General features: G+C 42.8%; 1 protein-coding gene across 1 annotated transcript; it reads left to right on the top strand.

Moving 5' to 3' along the window:
- The first annotated feature begins 146 nt into the window (after positions 1-146).
- LOC142741706 (complement C1q tumor necrosis factor-related protein 2-like) lies at positions 147-16,358 on the top strand. The gene is made up of 3 exons (XM_075851047.1): positions 147-185; positions 13,116-13,311; positions 15,850-16,358. The coding sequence occupies exons 1-3, from the start codon at positions 147-149 to the stop codon at positions 16,356-16,358; spliced, it is 744 nt and encodes a 247-aa protein (XP_075707162.1).
- The last annotated feature ends 3,912 nt before the right edge of the window (positions 16,359-20,270 follow it).

The raw sequence follows: 20,270 nt of genomic DNA, 5'->3' as shown, positions 1-20,270 counted from the left end.
TCAAACTTCCTTTACAATAATGCTGAAACATGCGAATGGTCTTAAACATATCAGCTTCAACTACTCGAAATGTAAATACTATATAAAACCTGACCATATCCCTACTGCAGGTCACAAAGTGTAAAATATATTGAATGCTTACACAAATGCTCTCGAATAACAGCAATTTTGTTGCATTCAAAGTGGTAATTCCAGTTATTCTCTCTTGAGTTATAATACCAAGTTATTTAGGATTATAATGCCAATTCTTTAAAGCTTGAGCCTGAAAACTTGACTTACTACTAACTCTAGGCTTATATATAGAGCAGTAGTCTCCAACATGTGGCTCTTCAACTGCCAACTCCCAGCAAAGATATAATTTTAGGGTTGAATAGATATTTTCACAGGTCGGACAGCAAACAGTGGACCTATAGTGGACCCAGAGACGTAACTTGGGCTCTGCTGCAAACTCTATAACAGGGCCCTGCCCTACCATATATAATTTATAATACTGGAATCTTCTTATGCGGCTGAGGAGCTTTTGGGCCATCTCAGGCTCCAGAGCCCAGGTGCGACTGCTACCTCTGCACCTCCTATAGCTACGTCCCTGAGTGGACTCATAGATTTGGTTCAGGACCAAACCAGGGAGCTCAACCTTAGAGATTAGCCATAGTTCACCTTAAAAACCCCTCACATGGAGGAAATCCTTGTGTCGGAACCCCAAAGTTGTCTCCATTAGTAGCGTTGCTAGCACCTAATAATAATAATAATAATAATAATCTTTATTTATATAGCGCCAACATATTACGCAGCACTTTACAATTTAGAGGGAACATGAAACAAACAATATCAGACATTACATAGTGACAAAGTTCATTTACAATTCAAACCTGGGTAGTGAGGACCCTGCTCGCAAGAGCTTACAATCTATGAGGACATAAGGGAGACACAAAGTGTAACAGTGTTTGTTCTGTACAATAGTCCGGCCATTTTTATACACATGCGGTGGTAACATAAAGCTGCATGAGCCGGTCACCAGCCACTATCCGTGTATGACGGACATGAAGAGAAGGAGTGTGAGGGAATCTTATTCTGATGACTAATCTAAATGGAGGGCCATGGAAAGGAGTCAGATTAGGGAATGTTATAGGCCTGTCTAAATAGATGTGTTTTCAGGGCACGTTTAAAACTGTGGATATTGGGAATTAATCTGATTGTCTGGGGTAGCACATTCCAGAGGACGGGTGCAGCACGAGAGAAATCTTGGAGACGGGAGTGGGAGGTTCGGATTATGGAGGATTTTAATCTAAGGTCGTTGGCAGAACGTAGAGTCCGAGTAGGGTGGTAGACAGAGATGAGGGAGGAGATGTAAGGAGGTGCAGCACTGTGGAGAGCTTTGTGGGTGAGAGTAATAAGTTTGAATTTTATTCGGAAGGGGATGGGCAACCAGTGCAGTGACTGGCACAGATTAGAGGCGTTGGTGTAGCGGTTGGTCATAAAGATGAGCCTGGCTGCTGCATTGAGGATAGATTGGAGAGGGGAGAGTTTAGTGAGGGGAAGACCGACTAGTAATGAGTTACAGTAGTCAAGACGAGAGTGAATCAGAGCAACAATGAGAGTTTTGGCAGTTTCCTCCGTAAGAAAAGAGTGGATTCTGGAGATGTTTTTGAGGTGAAAATGACAGGAGCGTGAAAGTGATTGTATGTGAGGAGTAAAGGAAAGATCTGAGTCAAAAATAACCCCGAGACAGCGGGCGTGCTGCTTAGGAGTTATGATAGTGCCACACACAGAGATGGAGACATCAGGTTTAGGGAGGTTAGTAGATGGTGGGAACACAAGGAGCTCAGTTTTAGAAAGATTCAGTTTCAGATAGAGAGAGGACATGATGTTAGAGACAGCGGACAGACAATAACTGGTGTTCTGTATTAGAGCAGGGGTGATGTCACGGGAAGAGGTATATAATTGGGTGTCATCAGCGTAGAGATGGTACTGGAAGCCAAATCTGCTGATGGTTTGTCCAATAGGAGCTGTGTAGAGAGAAAAGAGGAGCGGACCTAGGACTGATCCCTGAGGAACCCCGATATCAAGGGGAAGAGGAGAAGAGGTGGAACCAGCAAATGACACACTGAACGAGCGGTCAGAGAGATAGGAGGAAAACCAAGAGAGAGCCGCGTCCTTGAGGCCAATAGAGTGGAGCATGTTAAGTAGGAGTTTGTGGTCTACAGTGTCAAAGGCTGCAGAGAGATCCAAAAGAATCAGGAGAGAGGATTTACCGTCCGATTTAGCCGCCAAGAGATCATTTGAGACTTTAGTAAGGGCAGTTTCTGTGGAGTGTAGAGTGCGGAAACCAGATTGTAAGGGGTCAAGAATGGAGTTAGCAGAGAGATAGCGGATAAGGCGAGAGTAGAGCAAGCGTTCCAGGAGTTTAGAGATGAAGGGCAGATTAGAGACTGGTCGGTAGTTGGCAGCGCTGGATGGGTCAAGTGTTGGTTTTTTCAATAATGGGTTTATAATGGCATGTTTAAAAGCGGAGGGAAAGATACCAGAGGAAAGAGAGAGGTTAAATATTTTAGTGAGGTGACTAGTGACAGCTGGGGAGAGGGACTGGAGGAGGTGTGAGGGGACAGGATCACTAGGGCAGGTAGTAGGACGAGAAGAAGAGAGGAGCCTCGAGACTTCTTCTTCAGTTATTGGGTCAAATGCTGAGAGTGAAGAAGAGGGAGTGCGGGGGGGAAGGGGATCGATGTTACTAGGGGACTGGGAGAGAATATCATGCCGGATGTTGTCAATTTTAACTTTAAAATAATTGGCCAGGTCTTCAGCACTGAGATCTGTGATTGGCATCTGCACTTTAGGACTAAGGAGGGAGTGAAAAGTATCAAAGAGGCGTTTTGGATTATTAGATAGTGTGGAGATGAGAGAAGTGAAGTAGACTTGTTTGGCGCGGTGAAGGGCAGAGTTGTAAGTTTTGAGCATAAATTTGTAATGGAGGAAATCTGCATCCAAATGCGATTTTCTCCACAGTCGTTCGGCACATCTCAAGCACCGGTGAAGAAAGCGGGATTGAGGCGTGTGCCAGGGTTGTCGTCGTCTTTGTCGGGTGGTTCGGAGTGTAGTAGGGGCTGCTTCATCCAATGCATTTTTGAGAGTGTTATTATAAAGTTTGGCAGCCAGATTGGGACAGGAGAGGGAAGAGATAGGGGGCAATGAGGACTGTAGACTGTCTATGAGTTTCACAGTGTTAATGGCATGTAGATTTCTGTATGTCTGATACGTAGGGATGACCTGAGGAGGCAGAGAATATTTGATAGTAAAGGAGAGAAGACTGTGGTCAGAAAGCGGGAGAGGAGAGTTAATAAAGTCAGAAACTGAGCAGAGCCGGAAGAAGACCAGGTCAAGTGAATGCCCGTCTTCATGTGTAGGAGAGTTAGTAAGTTGTGACAGACCGAGGGACGAGGTTAAAGATAGAAACTGGGAGGCAGATGAGGAGATTGGGTTATCAATGGGGTTGTTGAAGTCACCCATGATGAGAGTGGGTGTTTCAGAGGATAGAAATTGTGGAAGCCAGGCAGCAAAATGATCCAGGAATTGGCGGGGTGAGCCCGGTGGGCGGTAGACAACTGCCACTCGGAGGGGAAAAGGGTGAAAGAGTCTGAGGGTGTGGACTTCAAAAGAGGGAAATGTGAGTGAGGGGACCGGGGGAATGACCTGGAAAGTGCAGTGTGGGGAAAGAAGTATACCTACTCCTCCACCCTGCCTGTTCTCAGTTCTGGGGGCATGAGAGAACTGGAGACCACCATAAGATAGAGCAGCAGGGGAAGCAGTGTCAGACAGGTGTAGCCATGTTTCTGTAAGAGCCAGAAGGTTGAGAGAGTTAGAAAGGAATAAGTCATGAATAAAGGTGAGTTTGTTGCACACGGACCGAGAGTTCCAGAGAGCACAGTTAAAAGAGACAGGAGAAGACATACAAGGAATGGCAAGAAGATTTGCAGGGTTTCTATGTGTGGCAGGTAAGTGGTTGAGCTTGGCAGAAGAAAAGGGAGGCCCAGGGTTGGGAGAGATGTCCCCTGCAGCTAGTAGCAGGAGAATGGAGAGAGACAGCAGATGGTTCTGTGATTTATGTGAGTGTTTTTTATGTTGGGCAGTGGGATGAGATGGGTTAAGTTGACTGAGGAAAGTGAATAGTGAATGGGAGCTGTACATGGGCGAGGCAAGGAGAGAGGGACTGATGTAGACTGTTTTTGGGCAAGTCTTAAATGGGCGATAGGATTGAAAACCAAGAGCAGCTATAATGATGAGAGCGGTGGCAAACATGTTTGTTTACAGATAGTTAGAAATCTAATATTGAGAGCGTGGGCTAGTTTGTCTGGTTTGGTAATGCAAGCTTACCTGTCACTGACCCTGTGCAACTGCCATGTATAACTGCCAGGACACTTTGACAGTATGACACTTAGACAGAGATGACTTCTGCCGTCCTGCCCCCCTGCACGAGTGCCTTCCCCATATGCTACATCTAAATTTATAGGGGAGTAGGTGCTCAGATCTAGGCCTAATTAAGCTCGTTCAGCTATTAATCAAATCAACTAGACACATGAGGTGAAAAAGCTATGCAGAGATAAACAAACAAACTAGCAGGTCTGGATGATCATAAAACTTAACGACGATCAAACACTTTGACAAAACTTTGAGATAACATTAGACTATATAGCAAGACAGGAAAGCAGAGTACCATAAAATAAAAGTTTCAGCTTTTTGAAATGCAGCTACAGCAGGGATGAGGTTCATGCAGGAATGAAATGGATTATATACCATAAAATAAAAGTTTCAGCTTTTTGAAATGCAGCTACAGCAGGGATGAGGTTCATGCAGGAATGAAATGGATTATATACCATAAAATAAAAGTTTCAGCTTTTTGAAATGCAGCTACAGCAGGGATGAGGTTCATGCAGGAATGAAATGGATTATATACCATAAAATAAAAGTTTCAGCTTTTTGAAATGCAGCTACAGCAGGGATGAGGTTCATGCAGGAATGAAATGGATTATATACCTGTATGAAGAGAAGAGAGATGGATGTTAGATCTGTGCCATGTATAACTGCCAGGACACTTTGACAGTATGACACTTAGACAGAGATGACTTCTGCCGTCATGTGACCTGGGTTTTTGGCTGGTTCCGGGTCTTTTGGCACCAGCGATCACCACAATTAATTGTATCTGCGTCCTCCACAAGTGCCTATTATGCCTCAGGTATCATCCGAATCTGCCAACTCCCCTGATCTCTGAAGCAACATCTGACAAGTGGGCACATTGGAAATCCGAAGGGCAGTACCAGGACAATAGACAGGTGTGTTCTTGTGTGGAAGCCAAGGATAGGGCTGGCGGAAAACTTGCAACATGGGTGAACAGGGACGGGTCAGGGCAGTCAACGATCAGATAGCGTAGTCAGGAACCAAATAAATGAGCCAGAATCATAAAATCAAACAGTACACCTTTACCGATCACAGAAACTGAAGAAAAACCTGCTGCTCAGGCAAGAATGGGAAGTCAGAGGCCAGGTTAAATATCCAGAGATGCTCAACCAAAGAAGATAATGTCAATTTGACGTTGCCTCTTTAAGTAGCTGGGCATAACGTGTATGCGTTGCTACTGAAACTTTTCCAGTATTTGTGAGCAGAGTACAACATCCATCACGGTGGCCAGATAAGCAACCAGCATCCTGTTATATCTAGAAGCAATTTGCAGGATAGGTAGGGGTGAGTATCTACACATGCGTGTGTGTACATACTCTATGTCCGTCACTTACAACTCACTCCAGGTCCATAGATTTAGGTCCAACCAAGTGCCTTTGCTTCTCTAGTAGTTTTACACTCCACTCACACATCTCTGCAGCGGCTCCAACCTTCCACTGAAACACTGAACATGCAGGAACACCGTCTTTTTATAGAGCAAGCACCACCCCTGAGCATCAGAACGGGGCACAGTCACACTGCGTCGTCCTGGAGGTGTTATGGCGCAGCAAAGCAGACTAAATGGTGTCCGGGCCACACATCCCATGCCAAACAATTTAGATTACAGCATGTCAACCATCATACGTACAATAAACTGTCACAATGCGACAGTGCAGATTTTATAAGCACAACATAATCTCTTAAAACGATACCACACTAGTGTAAGAGGTTTAAAGGCTATATAACATGTTTGAAATAGACATTTGTATTTAAAAAGAAAAAAAACGATACGTTTGTTTGGTGCAACTTTCTAAATACTTTTTATTAAAAAAAATGTTTACATTTTGAGATACAGCTATACAGAGCAGCTACATCTAGAGCTGAAATCTGTATCCGTCAAGTCAGCGGCACTGACGGGTTTAGTCTTAGCGGGTCTTCGAGCTGTTAACAATCACTTAGATGTGATTGATAACAGGGAAGAGACACGCAGGACACGCTATCACTGAACTCGTCAGTCTCGCTGACCTGACGGATTCAGGTCTCAGTGCTAGATACGGCTGCTGATATACAGGATACAAAGCAGCTGTAACTCAAAAAGTAAGAATAATTTTTAATAAAAAGTATTTAGAAAGGTGCACCAAACAAACTATTTATTAAAAAAAATATATATATTTCAAAGGTGTACAGGATAGCCTTTAAGTACAATAGGCCGATCTGGAGAAACGTCAAGATATTGTGTGCAGCGGCACACATAAGTTATAATGTCGTTAAGCTAGCCAGTGTCAGTCTTGTAAAGAAGGGCCCCAGCGTTAGCTACTTTGGAAAAGGGAACAGGCCCTGCAACATAATGAGGCCCGTTCCTTTCTCCAAATTAACTATGGGTAGCGGCAGTGGATATTGCGGGGTTCTTTTTTAAATGTTTTCGGCTGGACCCCTGATGATAATTCTCACCCTTAAAGGGGACATTAAGTGATGTCATGTATATTTGTATATATGCTAAATTATGTGATACTTGGTTAAATACCTACTGCAGAGGCGTAGCTAGGTTCTCGAGCACCCGGGGCAAAGATTCAGTTTGGCGCCCCCCCCCCAACCTCTTTCCCGACATCTCCTTCCCCCTCGCCATGTTTGTCTACCAATCGACGTGTCATTTCTTTTCCACATTTCGTTTTATGTTACGCGAGCATAAAAACATTTGTACATTTTACAAGCAATAGGGTTCTATACACAACACCAGAACCAAGCTCAGTACATAAATACAGCACCAGCACAAATACAGCTCAATTTAGTGCAACCCCTGCCGTATAGGTGTGTACGGCGTAAAACTACAGCTCCCAGCATGGCCCGAACAATGGTAAGGATATGCTGGGAGATGCTGTTTCACAAAAAATAGATCATATCATAATCATATCACCCATCATCTCGCTGCAGATCATACAGTAACTACAGTGCTGATTAGAGGCAGAATAAACATTTACATTAAGTGACTCACCGGTGACGTCTCAGATTCTAGTTATTTTTCTCCATCCGGCCCAGACCTCTATGATGACTCCTCCCGGTCACAGACCATTTCTGCAGTTTGCCGCTCACATGTCTTCAGCTTCTCACTTTTCCAACATTTCTGCACCTATAAATAAATATAAAGTTCTCATTATACCACACACTACGCCCCTAAATATAATAGCGCCATACACTGCACCTCTAATTATAATAGCACCATACACCGTGTCCCACACACACACTGTACCCCCTGTAGATAGTGCCTGCCATAGAGCCCCTTGTAGATAGTGCCCCCATATAGCCCACACCTGTATATAGTGTCCCACAAATAACTCCCCCTATAGTGCTCTACAGATACCCCACCCCTGTATATAGCCCTCTGTAGATATAGCCCAGCCCTGTATATAGTGCTCCACGTATAGCCCAACCCTGTATATAGCCCCCTGTAGATATAGCCCACCCCTGTATATAGTGCTCTACAGATAGCCCACCCCTGTATATAGCCCCCCTGTAGATATAGCCCACCCCTGTATGTAGCCCCCCTGTAGATATAGCCCACCCCTGTATATAGTGCTCCACATATAGTCCACCCCTGTATATAGTGTTTCACAGATAGCCCACCCCTGTATATAGCCCCCCTGTACATATAGTCCACCCCTGTATATAGTGCTCCACTAGATAGTCCACCCCTGTATATAGTGCTCCACATATAGCCCACCCCTGTATACAGGGGTGGACTATCTGTGGAGCACTATATACAGGGGTGGACTATATGTACAGGGGGGCTATATACAGAGGTGGGCTTTCTGTGGAGCACTATAGGGGGAGCTATTTGTGGGATACTATCTACAGGGGGACTATATACAGGGGTGGACTATATCTACAGGGGGACTATATCTACAGGGGGACTATATCTACAGGGGGGCTATATCTACAGGGGGGCTCTATACAGGGGTGGGCTATATCCAGGGGTGGGCTATATCTACAGGGGTGGGCTATATCTACAGGGGTGGGCTATATACAGGGGTGGGCTATATACAGGGGTGGGTGTGCTATATCTACTGGGGTGGGCTATATCTACTGGGGTGGGCTATATCTACTGGGGTGGGCTATATCTACAGGGGTGGGCTATATACAGGGGTGGGCTATATCAGCAGGGGGCTATATACTATATAGCCCCCCCTGTAGCTATAGCCCACCCCTGTATACGGTGCTCCATAGATAGCCCATCCCAGTATATAGCCCCCCCTGTAGATGGACACCCCCCGTAGATAAAGCCCCCCCGCATGTAGATAAAGCCCCCGCGTAGATATAGGTACCAGTTGCTTCACTCGTGGAAAGGCGCCTGAATAGCTGGGCACGGAACGTGCCCGGTCATTCATTGCTTCTAATTGTACGTGTGTCCTTGCGACACAGGTACAATTATAGCGCAGGAGGAGGTGGCGCTGGCGCCCCCCTCTAAGTTGTGCCCGGGGCACATGCCCTGCCTGCCCCCCCCCCCTAGCTACGCCCCTGCCTACTGTGCCTAAATAACTAAGTGCTGTTGTATGCTGTTTTCTTCCCCTAGTTGGGGAATTATTTAGGGGTCTGTTTGGGGGTCTGAATTAATTAAGGGGTCTAGTTGGGAGTCAGAATTTATTTGGGGGTCTGATTGGAGGTATAAATTAATTTAGTGGTCTGGTCGGGGGTCTGAAATAAATTTAGGGGTCTGTTCAGTAGTCTGAATTAATTTGGAGGTGTAAAATAATGTAGGGGTCTGATAGGGGGCTGAATTAGTGTATGGGGTCTGGTCGGGAGACTTAATTAATTTGGGGAGTCTGAATTAGTTTAGGAATCTGTCTGGGAGTCTGAATTAATATAAGTGTTTGGTCAGTAGTATGAATTAACTTTGTGTCGGCGCGATATGTGAGGTGAAGGAGACTTTGTCCAGGTATGGTGCAGCGATAGAAGATCGTAGAGTTTGCAGGAGCCAGAACTGCATCTGGGTGAATGACTCCTGTGTAAAAGAACCAGCTTCAGTGCAATAATTTTATTTATGTTGCACCCCTGCACACCAACTGTCTCCCCCTTGGTCTCACACATAGCCCCTGCAAACCGGTCTCCCCATTGCCAACCCTGTCAGGGTGCGTAACCTCCGTGACCCCACTCCCGCCCCCTGTTACTTTCTGCTCCCTGAGGGCCTGTTCACATCAGCGGAACAGATTAATGGAAATCCTAAATGGAAGCCGGCGATGATGTGAACGGCTATAACCCTCTCCCCCCTACAGAGCTCTGCCATCTAGTCTCTCCGATTGTCCCCAAACAGAGCCCCTGCCCACCTACCATCTCCGCCCTGGCCCTCAACAGAGCTCACCCCAGTCTACCTTCTTCCACTTTTCGTTGCCACCCCCGGGAATGGAGTGGGGCCCCGACGCATTGACTTTACGGCGCTCATAAATTTCTGCTGGCGGCCCTGAACTCAATTGCCCCTGCAGTTCTTTTTGTAAGTTAGTAGCAGCTGACAACTAGACATCCGTTGTCATTAATTTATATCTGGAAGTTCAACTTCATTTATAGAGTAACTGTCATTGAGACATGTCAGAAGTTTTGATGGGAGGGGTCCGGGCGACAAGATTCCCATCGGTCACTAAAAAGAACGGACGGAAGTGCTCCCCGAGGACTTTGCCTCTTCGGCTGTGATCAGCAATCCTAGTTTGCCTGAAGACGGGCTCACAGAGAAAGTGTATGAGCGCGTCTTCAGCCCAGGTTTCACCTACGTGTCAAAGGTATGCTGAATCAACAGTTACTCTTTAACTCACATAAACAATTATCTTGAAAATACATTAGCTCAGATATTCATTTATAGGGTTTTCAAGTATAAACCTATTAATAATAGACTAGATTAGACAAACCAGATGAAATGACAACCTGCGGATCATACTGCTCCACTTCTGTGCGCCTGCATTGAGAATATCAGAATTTTCTCCGCTAATTAGCAGTCGTAAGTAACCTTATATTTATATATCTTATTAGTGTTCGTAAATTTTAAGGCATTACATCTTGGATATTAATGTCTTTATGTACAATCTTTTTTTTTTTTAATTTGTTTATTCAAAATATCACATACAAAGTATCACAGCAATTGGATAATGCATGGCAGTATCAGTGATTACAGTACATATACAGTGTATGATATCAACAGTACTATACAGTCACATGTATATCGATAACATAGCATCCAATTGCCGATCATATAGTAAAATGCAGGATTGCTATATAATTATTTCACATATATTAAAAGGAAACAAGTAAACAAATAGAACAGAACAAAACAAGTCGCCTATGTCGCACTATAAGGTTACGGATATTAGTACCTCATATCTTGCCTGGGACCCGGGAAGCTGAATTACCCTACCATGGGATGAGGGCTAACAGCAGGAACTACCATGGTATCCAACCACCGACCCCACACTCCCTGAAATTTGTGCGGACAGCCTCTGTGGGAGTATACCAGCTGTTCATAAGTAACAACAGTATCGACCAACGATTTCCATGAGGTTATCGATGGAGCTATATTCGCCATCTAGTGTATGGATATCGTTTTCCTAGCCAGAAATAAAGATTCCTTTATGAAAATGCCAGTGTAATGTGTCCAGTGTTCGTCATCAATGAGTCCCAGTAGGGCTATTTTCGGGGAAAACAACAGAGGCCTAGGCAATAATGGAACAATTACATCATAAACCTTTGTCCAAAATGTCAATATGAATGAACCTTCCCACATGAGGTGCCAAAAATCTGCCTCTGGTTGACCACATCTATGGCATGCTGAAGTGGGTACTCTGCCCATACGGTGTAATCTCACCTGGGTGAGATAAGCTTGGTGTATTATATATATAACTGAATAAGCTTATTATTTATAGCCGGAGATACTGTTAAGTGTGAGTTTCTTTATGTACAATCTTATGTAAAAATAAATTAATTTGAAAAAAATTGTAATAAATAAAATTATAGCAAACATTATAGCAAACACAAAACAGACAAAGATAGATAGATAGATAGATAGTCAGATAGTTAGAAGATGCACGCAGGGCACAACTGGTAGTTAGGTCAGAGAGCATAGAGTAGTTCAATGCCTGCCGGCCTCCATGACGGCCATCGGCACCCTGCATTCACATCATGGGGGGACGATTGGATGACGAAAGGGGCACCCTTTTACTAACAGATTAGATGCTGCGGTCGCTATTGTATCTAAATATTGGTCAAACCTACGGGACCTGAGTTATCTCCGATCTCAGCCTGTGAGCCCGCTCCATACTCCACCTTCCTGGCCATGGATTTCATGAACGTCGAATGATGGAAAAGGGTTAAAAAAATTATTTGTTTTTAAGTTCTCATATACTGAGAGCCATAACGCTTTTATTTTTCCATCCACTGAGCTGTGTGAAGCCTTGGTTTTGTGGGATGAGTTGACATTTTCATTGGTACCATTAGGGGATACATTCGGCTTTTTGATCACTTTTTATTGCATTTTTTTTTAGGCGGAATACAGCTGTTATATCAGGGTAACGGGTGTATAGTACAAATGCCAAAGTGATGGCGTGGGCACAGCTCTTGTGCCATCAGTATGTTATACATTTACATCATTTTGTGGGTACTGCATAGTTCCTATCACGTAAATGTTCGTCATGGGGCAGAAAAGGGTTAATAAAATTTGGTTGAAAGGGGTATTCTGGTTTTAGCAAATAAAGCTTATTCACTGTAAAATAAAAGCTATAACATTTCAGATATACTTTCTATATTAATTCATAACATTTTTCTTTGATTGTTGTCACTTTATAGGAACCTTTATTGTTTACTTCTAGAAGATAAAAATCTGCCCAGGTTATGTGATGGACAAATAAGTGCTTGGCTTCAAACAGCCGTGTCATCATCACATGATCAGGACACATTTTTATACATTGGAAGTAAACAATGAAAGTTCCTATTGAATGACTGCAAGCAGAGATCTTGAAAACCGTTAGTAATTAATACAGACAATATATTGGAAAATTGCAAACATTTTACAAAGATTGACCTTTATTTTCTGAAACCTGAATAAAATTCATCTGAAATAATTTCATATGGACATGTCAATGGAAAATATAAAGTTATCAGTTTTAGTTCTCTGCAGGTCCTAAACTCACAACATTTACTGATTGGCAGTTGTCCCACTTCCAGGACCCCCCTTATCTAGAGAACAGGGGCCTTGTGATCTGGGTTGCAATGTTAAACAGCTTTTGCCGCCACAAGAATGAGAAGTAGCAAGAGAAAGAAAGCCGCTCTTGGCTGTTCAATAATCCACATAAATTTTAAATCCAAAGATCTATGCGTCCTAGGTCATCTCTCTCCTGCCCAAGATAAACAACACAAGGGTCAAAGGACCCCTGTTCTGCCGATAGGTGGAGATCTCAGAGATTGGCTGCCATCTATCAGACATTTTGGCAAACCTACAGATATGCCATAAATGTCATTTATCAGAATACCCCTTTAACATGTTAGGCTCCTCAACCCAATAAGGAGCTGCAAATACAAAACCCTCCAAACCACTTCATCTGAGATATGAAATAGCGGAAAATAAAGAAATAAGCGTGAAAGTTATCAAGTACTACATTGTACATTTTCTACAGATGCTACTGAGTGGTAACAGTTGTAATATTTTCTTTTCTCAGATGAGAGGGGTTACATTCGTGGCTGCAATCCTTGTGGTCATCCATTGTCTATTAGGGAATTGTGAAGTGGCCACCAAACATAATGAATGTAATCCAGGAATCCCAGGTATCCCAGGAACACCAGGCCAAAATGGTCAGCATGGACCTCAAGGAAGAAATGGTAAAGATGGGGAACCAGGACCAAAAGGTGACCCAGGTATGTATCTCCAAGAGGGCAGTTCCTAAGAGAAGGTTCAAGTAGTGCAGTGAAACATAGAGAATTTTTATAAAATAAACTAAATGTGAAACAATAATTTTCCTTCCAAAAAATAAATATATTCCTTTACTCACTAATCCTTCACTAACTGCACTGGGTTCAATATTCTGCAACGTTGCACCTAAATAATAATGATGCAGAAAAAAACCCAGAAAAAAACAAAAGAGAAGAAAAACAACACGTGCATGTCTTCCCATAAAGTTGCTTGTTCATGCAATAGCTGGGTAGATCAAAACCTGCGCTTACCCTCTTTTTGCCCCTTGTCACATGCACCCGTGTCCTCAGTCGCATAATCACATGAGTAGAAAGGTATCTGGCTCCTAGCACACATTTTATCTGTTTTCATTGTAACACCCCTTTGGGCCGACCTCTGTAGGCAGGGTGTAGTGTAGTTCTCACCTCACTATGGCGCAGTGCCTCCACCCGAATCTTGCTGGGAGCTCTGTAGGAAAGCAGGAGGGTCTTCCTCTTCTGCCAGGGGTCGACTCGGGAAACCCTCACCTGAGCTCAGTACACACTCACAAGCGGTTATGGTGAAACTACTCAACCATTTTATTTAGGGAAAGGTAAACAAGGCCGATCTGAATAAGAATAATGCAAATAAAGAAAAAGCACAAATGACATAATAGTTATGGTTCTGTGTGATTGACGCCCTAGTGGTGGGCATGAACTATATGCCAGGCCCAGCTGGTACAACACTTATCAATATTTCCTGAAATGTTATGGGGGATAATAAAGGGTTAGGATACTGTCTTCACCAAACATATACAGTATATCAGTGACCCACACAGGATAATGATCACTAACCCACACTTATACTGCTGGTAATAGCTGGCACACACATATACTGCTGGTAATAGCTGGCACACAATTATACTGCTGGTAATAGCCGGCACACACTTATACTGCTGGTAATAGCTGGCACACAATTATACTGCTGGTAATAGCTGGCACACACTTATACTGCTGGTAATAGCTGGCACACAATTATACTGCTGGTAATAGCCGGCACACACTTATACTGCTGGTAATAGCTGGCACACAATTATACTGCTGGTAATAGCTGGCACACACTTATACTGCTGGTAATAGCTGGCACACAATTATACTGCTGGTAATAGCTGGCACACACTTATACTGCTGGTAATAGCTGGCACACACTTCCTAACTAACTGCACACAATACACAATTACTAATGGCTACAGTAACGTAATGAACACAGTCCAAACGTTGGGGCCCTGTTGCTGCGGACGTTGGCGTGCTTTTCAGGAAACGTTGGTGAACTTAAAGGGGTTTTCCACCTTCTGACAACTGATGACCTATCCATCAGGTAGGTAAACAGTATATCATTGGGGCAGGTCCGACACCCGGACCCCGCACCGTTAAGCTGCTCCAGTCACCTGCGGGCATCGGATGTTATAGCACATAATGCTATGTATGGAGCCGGAAGCAGTTGGCACCATACATAGCATAGTGGCCATGCTGCAGAACTGCAGGTCTGCTCCTATTCACTTGAATAGGAGTAGAGCTGCAGTACTGCAGCTCGGCCGCTATTCCTTGGCTGGAGCCAACTGCTTCCAGCATGTACGTCCGGACCAGCTGATTTATGCGGGGTCCGGGTGTTGGACACCCACAGATCACGTACTGATGACCTATCCAGTGGATAGGTCATCAGTTGTCAGAAGGTGGAAAAACCCTTTAATTACTGAAATTCCTCTCAAGAACAGTTCCCTCACCAAGTCCTCAATATCAGCACAATAAGTTCCAACAATGTGTACTCACTGCTAGAGGAGTTGTAATATACATATTATTTAACAAATTTCCAGAATACGACTGCTTCTTGCAGCAAAGATTATATTCCCCTGGGATCCAGTTTGGGGCTGCAGAGTTCAGGGGCGTAGACGTCAATTGAGTGGGGGGGGGGCAAAATCCTCTTATGGATTTGGATTGTTTTGCAGAGGTGATGCTGCTGCTGCATTTCTTCCCCTCGTACAGTGAGCTGCTGGGCTGTCAGGACTGTCTCTGGGTCTCTGTGCTGTGTGCCCCAGTGCAGGACTCTCTTCTCTCTGCAATGCCCTCTGCTGCTCCTCCCCATAGGCTGCAGGGTATACAGAAGCAAGTAGTGCTGGGACATGTAGTCCACTGCACTTCAGAAGGAGTGTTCATGTCTGTTGATGTGAGTCCCTGCTTGGCATTAACTGCAGCATCCACTATACACAATGCTTTCTCTGCAGATGTTACATCATAATTTCAATAAAAAAAATCATGTCAAAGCACTGGGCCAAGAGGGTGCTCAGCTTTTGGATCAAGTGGTGAAACAAATAGAAAAGTAATAGTAATAGTAATGAAGTAATAGTATTTAAAAGGCAGAACTTACAGCAATATTTATCTAGACGAGTTGTAATATAAATATTATTTAACAAATTTCTTTACATTCCAGAATACAACTTATTGTTTTTGCCATTGCTTTTGTTCTAGGTGAACCTGGTGAAAAAGGTCCACAAGGTCCTCCTGGTAAAATAGGTCCTCCAGGATCTTTCGGGCCTGTGGGAATGCCTGGAGCTCCAGGTAACCCAGGCTTACCAGGATCAGGGATGGCAAGGAAACTGTATGCATTTCATGTTGGACTGACATCTTCTTTTCCATCTATTGATGGCCCGATTAAATTTGAAAAAGTTTTATACAATGAACAAAGTATTTACAACACAGGAAGTGGAAAGTTCATAGCTCCAGTAGACGGTCTTTATTTCCTAACATACCAAATTACAGTCTATAATAAAAATGTACATATTACTCTAAAACATAATGGTAAGGTTGTGCAGTATATGTATCACGTGTTTTCGGCCAATACTAACCAAGCCTCCGGGGCCTCTATTTTAGCTTTAAAACAAAAAGAGGAGGTTTGGCTGGAGGTTGTAGGTAAGGACAATGGCCTTTATGTTGACACTGATGATGACTCTACATTCTCCGGCTTTCTTATTTCATGAATCTGGAAATCTGGAAGCCATTAAATTGAAACACAATGCAAATCAAATCTGTAAAAAAGTTCTTGCACTGTATACAATGATTGCTTGATAATAAAACAGCATTTTCCACACAGAACTGTAGTGTTCTCATCTTTTTAATCCTTTGTGAATCAGTTATGACAAGACATTAGACATCATTTGAGGGGGATAGTGCAATAATTACTGGTTTGTTGTAGAAACTTGACTCTGATTTTAGAGATCCAAGACTTCTCCAGAGGAACACAGAGGACATGTGCTGGAGGCTTGTATATAGAAAAGGACCAGTAAGCGCTTAGCAGCTAAAAAAAAACCAACAATTAAAACACACCAATAATTAAAAAGGTGGTCTCATGAACACAAACATTTCTCTGTGGCCTCCTTCACATCAAATTTATTGGACTTTGTTTGACTTATACCCCAGTAAAAGGTCCCGATGCATATGTTACACACAGGCTGTGACGCATGCCCGAACAGTGGCATCCGTCACCATAAAGTATACTGCTATTCGTTAAATGGATACGTCATGAGGTAGGGTCATGGGAGCTCAGGACGTATCCTTAAGGCCCCATGCACACGACAGCAAAAAACCTCCGTTTTTGCGGACCGCAATTGCGGTCTGCAAAAAGGGAGCCATTCACTTTCATTGAACACTGACACCTTTCCGTAGCACTACGGAAGGGTGTCAGTGCCGTGGAAATGTTCCGGGAATTATGGAACATGTCCGTTCTTTCGCATTTTGCGGGCCGTGCTCCCATACTTTGTATGGGAGCACGGCCTGAAAATGCGGCTGTCAGTCAGCAGCCGGCCGTGCCCGCAATCGCGGGCCGTGATTGCGGGTGCGGTCGTGTGCATGGGGCCTTAAACAAATACCAATACAGTGTACAAATGATGCATCCGTTTAACACAGGGGTGAGGAACCTTTTTTCAGCAAAGGGCCATTTGAATATTTATAAAATCATTCGCGGGCCATATAAAATTATCAACTTAAAAATTTACCTTCTATATTTCGTCAAACATTTAATTAACTGACCCCTAATGTGATGGTTGGAACTGCTTCTCTTTGGTGAAACATGTGATGTTAGCCGATATTGATGATGTTGCTACTGCGTCAGTGAGTCTGGAGCGCAGTCGACTCTTTTGCAATGGTAAGTTTCTAAAAGAACTCGCAACAGTAAGCCCTTTTACACTGGCCGATTATCGGACAGACAAACGTTCATATAACGCTTGTTCCCTATTATTGCCCTGTGTAAACAGGGCAACGATCAGCAGATGAACGAGCAAACGCTCGATCATATGCTGATCGGATCGTTTTGAAAAAGTAAAATATTATCATTGTCGGCAGCACATCTCTCTGTGTAAACAGGGAGACGCACTGCCGACATAATTATAATGTATGGGGACGAGCGATCGGAGTAACGACTGCTCGTCCCCCATCCATAGCTCTGTGTGACAGGAGCAAATGAGCACCGATCAACGATGTAAACGAATATCGGCAGGTGTAAAAGGCCGTTAAGGATTGCTACATCTGTACATTACATCACACAAACAAACAGGAAGTTTATCTGCTCACAAGGCCGTGCATGTGTCCAATAAACTCTCGGTGTGCGTATAGTCTGGTAACTTTATGGAGCATTAAAAATTAGATAATCCAGAACTGAAACTAAATAAAATCAAATATATCCTTTATTAGTATAACAGTTTATATCCATCTAGTAACAGATTACATGTTTCATACATTACATGTTCTTAGTCGTAGCCCCTATAACCACACATGTATCTTTCTTCCATGTTTATAAACAGCAGTCCCATGTAACATGCCTATATTCAGTGTATACACAGACAGTCTATCCAGGCAGTAGGAGATAATTAGATGATGTAACAGATACTGCTGCCGCTTGTGATGTCACTGATGATGTCATAGGGAGTACTAGTCGTTAGGTTCTATGTGCAGCTGGATTACCCTCACTTTGCACTTGATATTTGATCAGTGTATCCTACAGCTCACGACTTTTTTGGCTTTTTCTACCATTTCTGGCAATAACATCTGGACCAGGACTGTGATGACTGTGATTGACAGGTAAGATGCAGCATTTTATCATTTATCAGCTATAATGTCAGTGTTATTAATTATACATGTTACTGGATACATGAAATATATACGCTCTAGAAATTCTCATATAAGGCCGGATTCACACTGGACATTACTGCAGCAATTTCTAACCGCACAAACATCTCACCACATATATAATTGTAGATGGAATTTTTTCTGATGATTGGCGGGGGTTGGGTTATTATTTTTTAGACAAACAGTTCAAGATCCAGTAACATGTTTCTATTAACGCAAGTAACAACTGAACATGTGGATTTTACATTCAGATTTCAATGTTTCATATTTCCCCCATTAAAGTTACAACTTACTATTTCAAGAAAATTGCAGCTATCAGTAATGTGTGAATGGAAATGTGAATTCTTAAGTATTTTCTAAAACAGACATGTCAGGAGAGATGTCAGATCCTCTATAATTTTATATGTATGTTCTGTCCTTTGTATAAAATGGTCTTATTTACCTTTTAAATGGGTTTTCCATGACCTTAATATTGATGGCCTATACTTAGGATAGTCCATCAATATCAGATGGGAATCTTACTCCTGCCACCCCCATGATCATAGTAAAGGGGCCACATCCCCTGGTGGTCAGCCCCATGTTCTCTTCATTGTTTACCAGGCAAAGCTCTATGTATTTGGTAGTGGCTGTGCTTAGTATTGCAGCTTAGAGAGCTGCAGTACCAGGCACAGCCACTACAAAATGTACGGCACTGTGCCTGGTAAGCAATAAAGGGGCCCCTTCATTCAGCTTTTTGTTTGGGATGTTGGGAGTTGGACCCTCAATGATCTGTTATTGATAGCCTTTTCTAAGGGTTGATCATCAGTATTACAGTCCCAGAAAAAAATCCCTTCAATGTTCATGTTCCACATTTGCCAGATTACAGAGTATATATGAGGAGGTCACAACCACCACCTCCTTCACAAAATAACTATGCCATGGGGCATACCGCTGAGGTATTTTCTATAGACAATAATATAAGAGGATTAATATAAAGTGCTATAGTAAGAAGAATGATATTATTGTATGTTATTGAACATTTCAGGCTACAGTGAATATAAACTCTGTATGTATGTGGCAGTAGATGTATCCTCAAGGCCAGGAAGCTGTAGCATAAGACTCCATAGGGAAGTTTACATTTGCTTTCTCATAGAAGATGTTGCTGTTAGACTTTCACTGAGATGGATCTAATAGATACTAATAATATACTTATAGACAGATGTAAACTGAATTTGTGGGTATTGACTTTTATATGATATTCTCCCGTATTGTCTCAATAGGTCACTTCCTGGGAAGTGCCTTGAATACAGCGAACAGGTCAGATTTATTTTTTCATCCATATTACTTATTATGTGTATTTCATTGCTTCATTCTGTTTAATTAAACAAACATCTTACTAATAGAATATCTGATTCTGTAAACCGGATAAACCAGCCTGGTTATATTCTATCTATCTATCTATCTATCTATCTATCTATCTATCTATCTATCTATCTATCTATCTATCTATCTATCTATCTATCTATCTATCTATCTATCTATCTATCTATCCATCTATCTATCTATCCATCTATCTATCTATCTATCCATCTATCTATCTATCTATCTATCTATCTATCTATCTATCTATCTATCTATCTATCTATCTATCTATCTATCTATCTATCTATCTATCTATCTATCTATCTATCTATCTATCTATCTAATCTATCTGTCTTATATACTCTTTGGCATCTAAAACTTATCCAAAAGATAAAATATTTGAGTATAAAACTGAACCTGCATTTTAA

Source organism: Rhinoderma darwinii, chromosome 2, assembly GCF_050947455.1.
Source record: "Rhinoderma darwinii isolate aRhiDar2 chromosome 2, aRhiDar2.hap1, whole genome shotgun sequence".
In the NCBI taxonomy this organism is placed as follows: Eukaryota; Metazoa; Chordata; class Amphibia; order Anura; family Rhinodermatidae; genus Rhinoderma; species Rhinoderma darwinii.
Note: the sequence above shows the minus strand (reverse complement) of the source record. Positions and strands in the feature narration are given on the sequence as shown.